At 46.6% G+C, this 12,667-nt stretch overlaps 1 protein-coding gene across 1 annotated transcript; it reads right to left on the reverse strand.

Moving 5' to 3' along the window:
• Nucleotides 1-397: 397 nt before the first annotated feature.
• LOC135378777 (uncharacterized) lies at nt 398-10,837 on the reverse strand. Its single transcript, XM_064611863.1, has 12 exons — nt 9,669-10,837; nt 7,137-7,340; nt 6,899-7,057; nt 6,718-6,801; nt 6,550-6,606; nt 5,638-5,709; nt 4,121-4,207; nt 3,281-3,403; nt 3,117-3,179; nt 2,575-2,783; nt 1,789-1,948; nt 398-657 (listed from the first exon to the last, which is right to left on the reverse strand). The coding sequence occupies exons 1-12, from the start codon at nt 9,679-9,681 to the stop codon at nt 530-532; spliced, it is 1,359 nt and encodes a 452-aa protein (XP_064467933.1). The 5' UTR covers nt 9,682-10,837; the 3' UTR covers nt 398-529.
• Nucleotides 10,838-12,667: the final 1,830 nt, after the last annotated feature.

Below are 12,667 nucleotides of genomic sequence, written 5' to 3' on the forward strand. Positions count from 1 at the left end.
ATGAGGCGCGAGTTCAGCCACGGCTACAAACTCACATGAAGGTCGACATGGCGCATCGGTGAGCTCGATCATACCGCATGTTAAATCACTCACCAGATGTCACACCCGCTCTGTTTATGATTTAACATGCGGTATGATCGAGCTCACCGATGCGCCATGTCGACCTTCATGTGAGTTTGTAGCCGTGGCTGAACTTGCGCCTCATTAGATGATCGTGATCATGAGGCCTGAAATGCTGACCTATATTGTCCAACTAAGTAAGTAATATGAAATTACTGCTGTAACAGTCAGTCCCAAAGAAAGACACCAACGGCACGCATAGAAATGCCCCTTGGAAGTACCTCTCAAGTGACCTGCATGTCGCCAAGTCTTAATGCACAATAAATATAAATAAAAAGTCTTAATGCACAATGTGACTGTTTCCCAATGGGGTCCTGCAGGAGAAAACATGACCAGTCACCCACATGGAAATGGCCGTTGCATTGAATCCTTGGCTGCCTTGGCTGTGTGATTTCTTGTGGTTGACCCTTCACTCAAGGTCTACTGGCAGCTTGGCTGCTTTTTTCTGAAGTCTTTCTTGCCCATGTCGAAGCCAGGTTTGCACGACTTTCTCCACCTCGGCCGCCGTTGAAGTGCTAGGAGGGCTGGTAATAACACCTGTTCAACACAAGAACACAGACTTAGGAGCATGTATTAGGGGACTCACATAAGCCACGTAGCTCATAAAGTTAAATGCAAAAGCTGGAATCACACGTGTTTCTTGAGGAGGCGGCGCTGCACGCTCTGAGACTGCGAGACAGCAGTCGCGCAGCGTTCCCGGGAAGTTTTCGAGAAGTACTCCGTGCTGCATCTTACCAGCGCTGTTCCGCAAACGCTTTTTAATCCATCCAATCAGAGCGCTTGGATGGATGGACGTGACTTAGTTTTGGCGCCGGCGGGCTTCCCGATACCGCGGTGGGATCTTTTGTCATGTGTGTGTGTGTTTGGTGCCACCGTGTGAGTACAGCCTTTGTCACTAATACCTGTTTGTGGTCAGAACTGTCAACGATGAGCTGGGAATTTGCAAAAACCATGGAATAGACAAAAATGAATGCAACTTCTATGTGACCGTGTGTTTGTACTATGGCATAGTTAAGGTCCTTCCTTTTCTGCGATTCTGCAAAAGTTCGCAGAATGGTGGGACAGCTGCGGAATATGAGGCTCTGTGCAGAATTTTGCAGAAACCACGTGCTTAACTCAGTTTATGCACGAGATGAACGGAGTTTGCTCGCACTGGGTCGGCTTCCGTTACAGCGTAGGTGTGCCAACCGGATAAGGCCACCAGGCCGTGGTATGGCCCCATCTGTGTGCTGGAACAGCCCTCTAACGTATTGGGATTCTGGAGTGGAATGCCAACACTGACCCCTGCTTTGGTCTCCATAGATGTCAAGTACCTCTGTGTGACAGTAAACTCTGTACATGCAGAGAGGTCACTTAGTACCTGTCTTTGTTGTAGTATTTGATAGTCAGTGACAAATGTCACTCCCTCTCAGAAGAAAGTACAGTGTATCTTGTTATGCTAGGTCACAACAGTTTTTGGAGTTGTAACCGTGTTGCTCAGAACTAACAGAGGGTATTCTCTGTCTGAATTAGGGCTATTTTCCTTTTACCGTGGAAAAATGCAGAATTCATAGTTCCGTGCTGCGGAATTCAGGATTTGCCGCAGCAGAAAAAGAAGGGTCTTAGGCATGGTAGTACGGTAAAATGCCTGCTGGCTTCACAAACATAGGTGTGACTGAACCAACTTACCCAGCATGACATTTGTGAATTCAAGGGTCTTGAATTTGCGTTTTCCTCCTGTTCCTGTCCAGTTGAAGCATACGGATACCTCATCGGGGATCAGGTGGTAAAGAATTCTTCGAACTCTGTCCCCTAGGTTGTTGCCTCCCAGTGAAGCCATGTATTTCCGCTGCAAATAAGTTGGTGAAGCCACATTCATTAGCGAAATACAGTGCATCAGTGTGATGATGGGTAACAATTCATACTTAAGGAACCAAAGAATGAACAAGACAAGACACAATGTCACACTTACAACCCCACTGACCATTCAAGAAGCATATGATGTCAATCCTTTTTTTCTTCTTCCTGACTAAGCCAAGTACTGTTATCTATCTGAATTTCCACCACCCAGCCCAAGCTATACTATATTCTTCTATCGACGGATAAAAATCCGCACTAAAAATTCACTGGTGCATTGCCTGATGACTGACGCCACCTAACAAAGCAGCCTCCAATGTCTCCCTCTTTAACCATGTCTTTATGTACTGATTGCTGCGGCCCCAGTATGGCAGCATTAATACTCATGATTGACCCATTCCTTAGCTCATAACCGTGTTAGTCATGCAACCCCTAACCAATTAATATCATGCGGCAGTGATAAGGCAGGCACCAGGATGAAGAACTTTCTCAGTCCCTGACGTATCTTATCCTGAAGGCACTCGTTCTTACTGACTACCTTTTAGTTTATTACGTGCAACCCATTGTACAGCACCAGCTATACCATGCTGTCATCATACAATGCATATGGTAACATACCAACATTTCTTTTTTTTCTGGTGACTGTTTGAGTTCCTCACTGAAGTTGACAAAACTTTCCAAGTCGGGAAACTGTCGTATGACCACACGCCCTTCTGAAGACTCCTCTCGCTGCTGCAGAGATGTAGAGATTGAATCGAGTTGCTCAGAGTGCTCTGAGAGGCGGAGTTGTATTAAGTTGAGGGAACGTAGGACTTTCTTCTCAAATGCTGCGGTAAGAGGAGAAATAGTGGGAGTTGTAATACACAACACAGAAGTAAGTACAAAGAGCTACAACCAGCTTTAACCAGATGGCTCCAAAAATACAGCCTGGTGCAAAATGGCACATGAGTGGGCATTGCTGTGATTATTAGGTTAAAAATGTGCTATCACAACAGTAGAGGTACTGATGAAGCATGCAATATGATACTCCAATTTTACATGCCTACTTCTTGTGAGTGACATTTTATACCGTTACTAGTTACTTAATAGAATTATGATTCTCTCTGCCTTGAAAACATTGGCATTGTTCCAAAAATCAGGAACAGCGGGAAGCAACATACCACTGTTGAGCTGTATGCTTGCCAAATTGACAGGCTTCTTTGACTGTTTCTGTTGTCCCTCAGCTGTAAAAAAGCAGTAGCAGTCGGTCGTAATTAAAGAAACAAAACAAGTGACGAACCAAACAAATATGCGCTTGTCATAAAGCCACTGAATAAAACAATACCTGTAGTAATGCTTGGTTCGATCCCTTCTTCGTTATGACGAGTCTGCTGAGTGTTCCGCTGAAGTAAGGGTGCTGATGTCTCATAACAGTTGCCTGGCCAATAGCTGGTTCTTGATGGTAGTGCTAAATTAAATCATTCTTTATACATATTAGTTAGTCCATGAGATACGATTGGTGTGCTAAGAACAGCGGAAATCTGGTCAAGTTGGTACATACTTCAAAAGCAACACATTTACGTACACAGACGGGACAGGTACAGGAGGCACACACAGCAAGCCTTGGTCTGTGTGCCTCATCTACATGTCCTGTCTATATGTGCATATTCCTTTTGTAACTGATATGCTGCCAGTCACTATACCAGCATTTGATTAATGTTACTCTATAGTTTGTAGCAATCACTGGCGCAACGCCATTTCACATTCTGTGACAAATTATACATCACGTATGTCATCATGTGTCATGTAACACTATTACATTCACCTATTCCTGTGCAAGATCTGAAGCCTGCAACCACTGAGAGTTGCCCAAACTTATAAAATTATTCTTGCCTTCTTACCGGAGAGGCATCTGTTTGAGATAATGTGTTGCCTACCTTCAAGGAGGAAGTAGCACTAAATACAATCAAGTAGTCTGTGGCATGATCTCAAATTCTGATACAAATATGACAACCGTGCATGAATGTTTCATCATTGACTACAAAACTCCATAACTGTAACCTCCTGCATGTTGCTTGCACAGTATCACATTTGGAAACAGTGTGCATCTTTAAAAGTTCATTTGCAACTACACTGAAGTACAGCCTGTAATTGCAGTTGTACAACCATCAACCAGTGAACATACCGAGATGTGTTTCAGTTGCTGAAGGCGATGGCACTGAAACCGATGGCACTGAATGTGCATAATCCGAAGCTGAATGTTGGAACGACTCTGAAATATGAGAGCCGTGACCACAAGAATCAGTACCCCTTGCTACGGCACCTATTTTACCTTATTATGCAGCAGTAAAATGTTGAATTAGGCTACATTAAAGATAACATACACTCTGTGTTTGGACATGACTACATTACTACTAATGACTACAAAACTCCACAATGGTCATGCCAGATGAGCGCAAAAAACGAGAACAAGAACAGACAAGGATGGGCACTTACGTCCAGTTCTCTCTCCGATAGTGCTATTTACGGGGTGCTGACATATGTGGGGTCCAATCTACTGATTTCTTGAGCCTCGGTAATTTCTCTGGTGCGTGTGTCATGATGCCTCCCTACTATACAGTTATCAGGCCGCACAGGTTGACATTTCCATGCACTACAATGATGAGCCAGCCATCCCCGTTTTTGTTAACATTGTTTTGATGCTCACGTAATCTGTCATTGATGCGTCTTCCTGTCTGTCAAATGTACATCTTGCCACACAAAAGAGGAATTTTATAAATGATGTCTTTGCACCGTATAGTCATTGAAAACATGACTCATACACTTGACCCCGCGCCCACACAAGAATTTCTCTCCGTGCACGAATGTAGTGCGACGTTGCCAAGTGGCGACTGGGGGCAGAGAGAGAGCCAGCACTACATCATGAAGCGGGGGTGTCGTGTAAAGGCTGGTAGCTAATCACAGGAGCCTTCCACGGATTATTGAGTGTGTTACGAAGGCAAAAGTAAGCAATGCCTCATTTCACCAGTTTTGAGTGGCTAGAGCGATACGGGGGAAGAGGCTGGTTAGCTCGACGCAGGTACTCCCAACTGGTGTATTCCCTATGAAAGGTGAGTTGGTATCCAGAAATTGTATGCGACAGTCCTCCGGTGCTTCATGAGTCACCATTAGTGTTCCAAGGCAAGCATTAACCATGTCTAGGACATGGTTCACTTGTGACTGCACACCATCACCCTTAAGAAAATTCTGTAATCATTGACAAAACGAAATGTCGTAACGACCCGACAAGTGACAAGTTTTTATCCAATCTGACCAATAAGAGATCACTTCTCTGGTGCGTGACACACAGTCAGAGAAGTTATCGAAGCTGAGGAAATTGGTAAACTGGTCACACATGTGTGAGCCCAAATCAATAGTGCTATCGACTGGCTTTCGAATTTCTAATAAATGTTCAGTTGGAAGATAGATCTCATCCTTTTCTGGTTTTGTCCTCATCTCTTTGCATTCATCTGGTATAAATGTGTGCCAACTAGGCCAGTGATCCACCTTGCTATAATGGTAACTCCCTTCATGTTACTTGTTCAGTATCACGTTTGGGGACAGCAATGATGTAGTTGAAGAGCATCTTTAAAAGGTCAGATGCAACTACCCGAAAGTACAGCCTGCAGTTATAGTCATGCAACCATCAACCCACGAACATACCGAGATGTCTTTCAGTTGCTGAAGGCCATGGCACTGAAGGCGCATAATCCGAAGCCGAATGACGGAATGAGCCTGAAATATAGGAGCAGCGACCACAACAATCAGGACTTCTTGGCCACAGCATCTATTTTACTTCATTATGTAGGAGTAAAATGATCAAGAATTGGGCAACATTAAAAATAATATACTCAGTGTTTCAACGTGACATTACTAGTCTTGTGACTAAAAAAAGCTCCATAACTGTAACCCCTGAATGTTGCTTGTTCAGTATCACGTTTGGGAACAGCAATGATGTAGTTGAAGATCATCTTTAAAAGGTCACATGCAACTACCCTAAAGTACAGAGTGGGTGCTATAAAAGGGCAGTCACATTTTCGCGCGCGGCGCGATACCTACTTGGTGGACAGACTTCCGCTACCACAGAGTGCATAGTTTGCGCCAGAAAAGCCCCCGAAAAAATCGTGGTTACCAGGCACTGCATAACAAATTAAATACGACCACGCAAACTTTTCCTCCTCATGCATTTCCTATGCGCTATACCGATGTAAATACGGCGGTCTGCCACTAGTTGAGTGCAGCTTCTGCCTAGGGGCGCAACAGCGAAAACAAACTCGTGTCGGCTAGCGCCCTTAGGCGGATGCTCTACGCAACAATTTGCAGACCGCAGTGTTCACATCGGTATAGCGCATAGAAAATGTATGATGACGAAAGTTTGCGTGGTCGTATTAATTTGTCATGCAGTGCCCGGTAACCACGATTTTTTCGGATGCTTTTCTGGCACAAATTATACACTGAAGTCTGTCCGTCAAGTAGGTATCACGCCACGTGCGAAAATGTGACTGACCCTTTATAGCACCCACCCTGTATACAGCCTGCAATTGCAGTCCTACAACCACCAACTAGTGAGCATACCGAAATGTCTTTCAGTTGCTGAAGGCGCATAATCCGAAGCTGAATGACGGAACGAGCCTGAAATATAAGTGACCACAACAATCAGGACTCCTTGGCCATGGCATCTATTTTAACTAATTATGTACACGTAAAATATTAATGAATTGGGCTGCATTAAAAATAACATACGCTCTATGTTCGGACCTACAAAGATGGAGTCATCGTCCAGGGTGTGTGCAGTTGGCTGGCTGAAAGAACGATTCTTGACAGGCCCTAACAGAGAAAGAAAGAAAGCAACAGTATATGGAACAGTGTTGTGCTTTTGCACACAATCTATCTCTCAATAAAAATTCTGAGTCACTTAGCTTACGTTTTGCTTTGCGCATTAGTGGAGACACTGGTGGAGAGGAGTCGTCGCTGTTCGACACGATAATCCGCTTTCGCTTGCCCCGCCCATATTCGTCTTCTGCATTCAGATCGGACGTCTTCTCCGCTAGAGGGAGCATCTCCCTTGCTTCGCTGTATGTTTCTAAAAGAAAAAAAAAGAAGAACAAGCAGCACATGTATTTGTTAGGTACTTCTTTGTCAGGACAAAATTACGTCCATACCATATTCAGCCACCTTGATGCAGGGTAAGTTCTGCCAGCCATACGTGGGGGTTTTCCGTTTGCGTATATACAAGCTGGCTTTTTTCTCGTCTTTGGATGGTGGCCAGTAGCACCTGTCATCGCCGGCCATCCAGTTACTTGGCACAACGGCAACCATGTTTTCCTCATCCGGAAACTTTACAATGAAGAATGGGTGGGCCTCCGCTACATAATAGTTACAAACAAAATATTTGCATAAACCAAAAAAGCTAGAGAACATAATGTTTTGTCGTTTCCTGTCACATTCATGTGATATGCAAGCAAACATTTTTACATAGACTGTCGTCTAACAGTCCAGACAAAAACTAGCATCTCTGTAACGGACTAAAGACTACAACATAATTTACAACTCTTCTGTATGTGGCAACGGAAAAACAGCATAGCTGTTGCTTCCATGAGGGAAACGGACGCATTTTAGATGAACGTCGGAAAGTGGGCACACAGTCACACGTCCCCTTTGTGAAACAACATGAATGTCTATTGCTGAGGAGCTGACAGGGTACACATAGAGGTCATCAATTTGTCTGAATTTTTTGCCTATGATACAGATTTGTCGTGTGGTGGAATTGCGGGCCACTCCTGTAACCTCCATAAAGGTGCCGTCATGCAACATACATGTACTGTCCCGTGAATTTGCCTGTAGAGAGAAACGCCGTGGAATAGTTATTTTCCTGTACAGGGGTGGAACACACTGAGCAGGCAGAGCAGAGTTTCGGGTTTCCAAAGACAGTGTCGGTTCACTGGACGGAGATGCAGCCTTTAGTGGAACACACCGCTGTTCAAAGATGCGATTATATAACTGTTCGAGGGGCTTCTCCGGCTTGCGTAAGTACCGCTTCAACGTGCTCATAAAGTTCTCAAAAGGGAATGCGCTCCACAAATCAAGTGGTCCATGATTACGCGCATCGTTTGTTAAATGAAGCAGGGAATGCACATTATGTGACACAGACTCAGGCCCATATATTGCGATGTATTTAACAACAAACTTATGCAGAAGCGTTTCTGCAAGGTTGGCGTGCTGCCTTAAGAGACTGGGGCTCACTAGAATAGAAATTGCAACATGTAGTTGCAAGAAGTGCTTGTACATCGCACGTGGGAGAGCAGATGCCAGCACCAGGGGCCCAGTGTACAAGACGAACAGGCGGAACTCGGTGGCTTTCCACCTGTCAAGCTCAGATAACGACCTGGGCTTTCGGGAGAAGTCACTGGGCGCAAACGCCTCCAAAGAAACATGCTTCACAGACACACTTTCACGCATACCCGGACCTAGTCTGTGTTCTCTTGCACCCTTAAACCAGGTAGAAAGCATTTTTTTCTGAACACCAAGGCACACGAGGTGCATGTAGTCCAGAGGCACCTGTTTGATAATGTCTATAGGAATTCTTTCTAAGATGGAAGTTCCTGTATGGTGGTCCTCTTGGTGACGATTTCGGAATGCCTCATCAGTGCGCTCAGCTGCGTCAGTTTCAGGAAAGCATACTCGATCCTTGATATAGTCACCTTCGGTTACACATTTCATGCAGCTGAAATATCCAGAATGCCCCTTTACTGCAAGGACATAGGACTTTGCTGGCGCGTCGCACACAATGGCCGATATTTGCACTTGTACATGTTTTTCATGAATTTCTATGCCAGTATCAAGGATGTCCAAAAGCTCAACAACAAATGCTTCAAGGAAAGTGTTCGCACACAAAGCTTTTGACGTGCCATAATAGACCCCAATCGGAAAAGGGGGCAACGCATCTCCACAATTGATTACCTTGCAAAGTATTGGCCAAAATTGATTCTTTGTACTTTTACTTAGTGGAAGACCATCAATGTTTATATTTACACGAACAATATCTGGCACTTCAGCACAGGCCCCAAGTGTATACTCGAGTCCACTCTCAAGTCCAAAGTGGCAATACTGCCCTTCGCACATCGGTGTTATGCCTTTCGTATTTCTAGGTGTGTTCAACAGCGTGCGTGCGCAGCCTGGCAGGTAAGCGTAACACGGTTGCGACTTAAGAATTTTCAAAATGCCGGTAACGTGCTTGTGTTTTACACCAGACAGTGCCCAGACCTTAAGCTGCTCCATGAATGAATCTGAACTGTCCATGTGGCTCCCAGCGCTCTCATGATATGCTGTCTCAACTTCTGCAAAACGATCTCCAACCGCATCATCAGAGAGCTCCTGCGAACTACCTGTGCTGCTGCGACCCTCAGCATAGGAATCCTCATGCTGTAGGACACTCTCACTCACGTCTTGTTCGGGTTGTGGACTGACATTCGCTTCTCCATGAGCAGCTGATGCCCCAGAAATTATTCCCCTTCTGACTGCTCTGTCACCACAATGATACACTTCAGACGAGACCAGCTCCCAATTATGTAGAGCGTTGCGGCTGGAGCGTCTGTACAAAGTAGCCTTCGGTAACTTGGGCGGCGGCATTAGACTTCAGTAACGTCACGCTTCCAAAACACACTATCAAAATGCTGAAGAAACTGCTGTCTTACGTGAGTCATCCATCGCTTCTGACGCACGTTGAACGCACAAAACACACTGAAGCACACAAACGAGAACGAAGCGAGAACCGCCAACGGCACAACAAAAGAAAATGGCGAGTTATACCGCGGGATCCGTTGATCGGAAGCGGAAGTTGGCGACTTCCTACAAAAATGTTTGTCGTATTGCATTTTTACACGTGCGAAGGCAAAGAAGGTGAATTTTTCGTTTCCTGTTTTCCTGGACAGTACAAGTCACTTGCACGCACACTTTTACTGCTTTTACCTTTGTAAACAACAATGCACCTAACTTGTCCAAGTCAAGCCGTTAAGCCAAGCGAAGAAGATGGCGGCAGTCAGTGCGTAGTGTGTTCAGTGTAGGTTCACGTTGGTTGTTTCTCGATTTCCCGTGTGTTTCCTAGCGGGTGGAGCTTTCGAACTTGGTGCACATGCATTCTTCATGTCGTGCGCTTGGCGCGTAGTGCGTTTTATGCAGCTCGTCTAAAATGCTATGTATTCTGGAGCAAAACTTGTATCGGGCACATGGCGTTTCGTTCACACAGGATTGCGGAGCTGTAATATTGTTATGTATATAGTCACAGAAGATATGCGGTGTGTGATACAACTGCGAAAACTAAACTTGCATATATTGGTTCGCGCGAACCTGTTCCAAGTCAAGTCGAATGCGAAAACGGCGGCGCAAATGCAATTTGTGCTTACCCATATGCTGTTTACATCTTGTAGTTTGTTCCTGGGGGAGTCGTGTTTCCCGTGCATTGTGTTTAGTACATATGCTTTCCTCAGCTGAGGCTCTTGGTGACAGGTGAAGAAGGGACATAATGTATATCTTTCTTGAGGTGAGCCATCAGTACGCCGATCGGAGTGGCTTTCCCGTGCGTACAACATAAAAGTCACTTGTCTTCTTCAGTTTGTATTTGGTATGCAAAATACTAACCACCACACCAAATAAAAGTCAGCATTCTTGAAACCAACAAGAGTGAGACGAAAAAAGGTTAAAACAATTTCCTTGTCCTTCACGCATCCTCTCAGGGTATCCGGAGGAAGTACGGAAATGACAACTTGGGGAAAGTCCCACACTAACGTCCTGTGGAAATCCTCAGGACGTCACTGTACGGACGAGGACGTGAGGACACTTTGAGGATGTCCTGAGGATCGCGTGTGTTCTTGGGGTTAGCTTAAATGTGGAATTTAGTCAATCACAGTGGATGTTCATTAATATTTATGGACCAAACAAACCAAACGAGGCAGTCGAATTTTATAAGGATTTAGATTATTATGTAGCAGGTAATTAGAGAATGGTGGCACGGGGGGATTTTAATTGTGTGATTGATAAAGAAAGGGATACCAGTAGCAAAAAACATAACAACATGAGAGGAGCAAAGCAATTAGAAGAACTAATTAATGCAGCAGGCTTAAAGGATGTGTGAGTAAAAAGAGAGGGAACGAGGCGGGATTTTCGTGGACTCGTGGTACAGCGGGTAACCGGATTCACCGCTTCTAGGTGCTTCCAGAAAGTATAAAAAAAGGGGGGATATGTTTAATGATAACAAAGAAGAGGAACGAGGGAAAGGTCAGCCAGACAGGGTGTCGGCTTGCTATTCCCCCCCCCCCCCAAAAAAAAAAACGGAGAGAGAGAGTACCCAGGCGGGCACAGTCCGGTTCACAGGGCGACCAGTAGGTCGGTTGCAGCGAGGTAACGGAGGAGCAGTCTGGTGACTACGCACTGTCGGGCGCGCTGCACGGGGCCGAGTAAGGTCCGTAGCGTGAGCTGCAGGCCAAGGTGTGTGAGCTGTTGCTCAAGTGCGGCTCTGGCTGAGGAGTAAAGGCGGCACTGCAGGAGGAGGTGGGTAGTGTCCGCCACCACACCATATTTCGTGCATAGTGGGGAACCTATGTTGCCCATGAGGAACTGGCGCGATGGGGTCTTAGCGACGTTGAGTCATAGGCGGTGAAGGAGTGAGCTCTCCCATCGAGAGAGGCTCAGTGGGATGGTGAGCTCTATCTTGGGATCGATGGAATGGAGGAAAGTGCGGGCTGGGACGGCGCTCTCAGTGAAGAGGCGAGTGTGCTGGGCGCACATGCGGCGTATGTGGAGTCGGCATGACGAGGGTGATAGCGGGACCGATAACCATGGTGCAGAGGTGTGGGCCTGCTTCGCAGCGGCGCCGGCGGATGTGTTGCCTGGGAGGCCTATGTGACCGGGGACCCACTGAAGCCAAACGCTGTGGCCCGCGCGGGCCAGACGGCTGAGGCACTGAACGATGAGCGCGCCAATGTCCTGAACAAGGGGGATCGAGAATGATGACAGCACTTCTAGCGCCGCCTTGCTGTCTGTAAAGATGGCCCATGGTGCGGGAACGGATGCCGAGATGAACTTCAGGGCTTCATGAATGGCGATCATTTCGGTTTCGGTGGATGAAGTCTCGTACGGGAGTTTGAACCCACGGCTGCCGTGGGCGTGAGGCACGTAGAAGGCTGCTGCCGACCCGCCTGGTATCACCGAGCCATCGGTGTATATGGGTACTCGCTGGTCATGAAGCGAGTAAATGTGCTTCAACGCGAGCTACCGCGCGACCACCGTGGGTGTGTCATGCTTGCGAAGGAGGCCGGGGATGCGAGTTATCGTTGTGGGTCGGTCGAAGGTCCACATAGGGGGCGTACGATGGGCGCCAGGAGGCGCCGGAGATGCGGCGCAGCACATTTGCGAGGATGTTGGCTTTGGAAGACAGGGCCCTGACATGTTGCGACCACGATAGCCCTGCGTCAATGGTTATGCCTAGGTATGTGCACTGTCGGACAAAGCTGAGCTGCGCTCCCGCAACTCGAAGGGGGTAATTCTGGAAGGAACGGCGAGAGAAGGCCATGGCCGACGTTTTGCATGGGGACACGGAGAGACCACGGTCGGAGATGTAGGATTCGACGGTGTTGAGAGCACCTTGTAGGCGGCGTGGATAGTGTCCTTGCGGGTGGATGACGTCCAAATGCGAATG

Source organism: Ornithodoros turicata, chromosome 1 (genome assembly GCF_037126465.1).
Source record: "Ornithodoros turicata isolate Travis chromosome 1, ASM3712646v1, whole genome shotgun sequence".
Lineage (NCBI taxonomy): Eukaryota > Metazoa > Arthropoda > Arachnida > Ixodida > Argasidae > Ornithodoros > Ornithodoros turicata.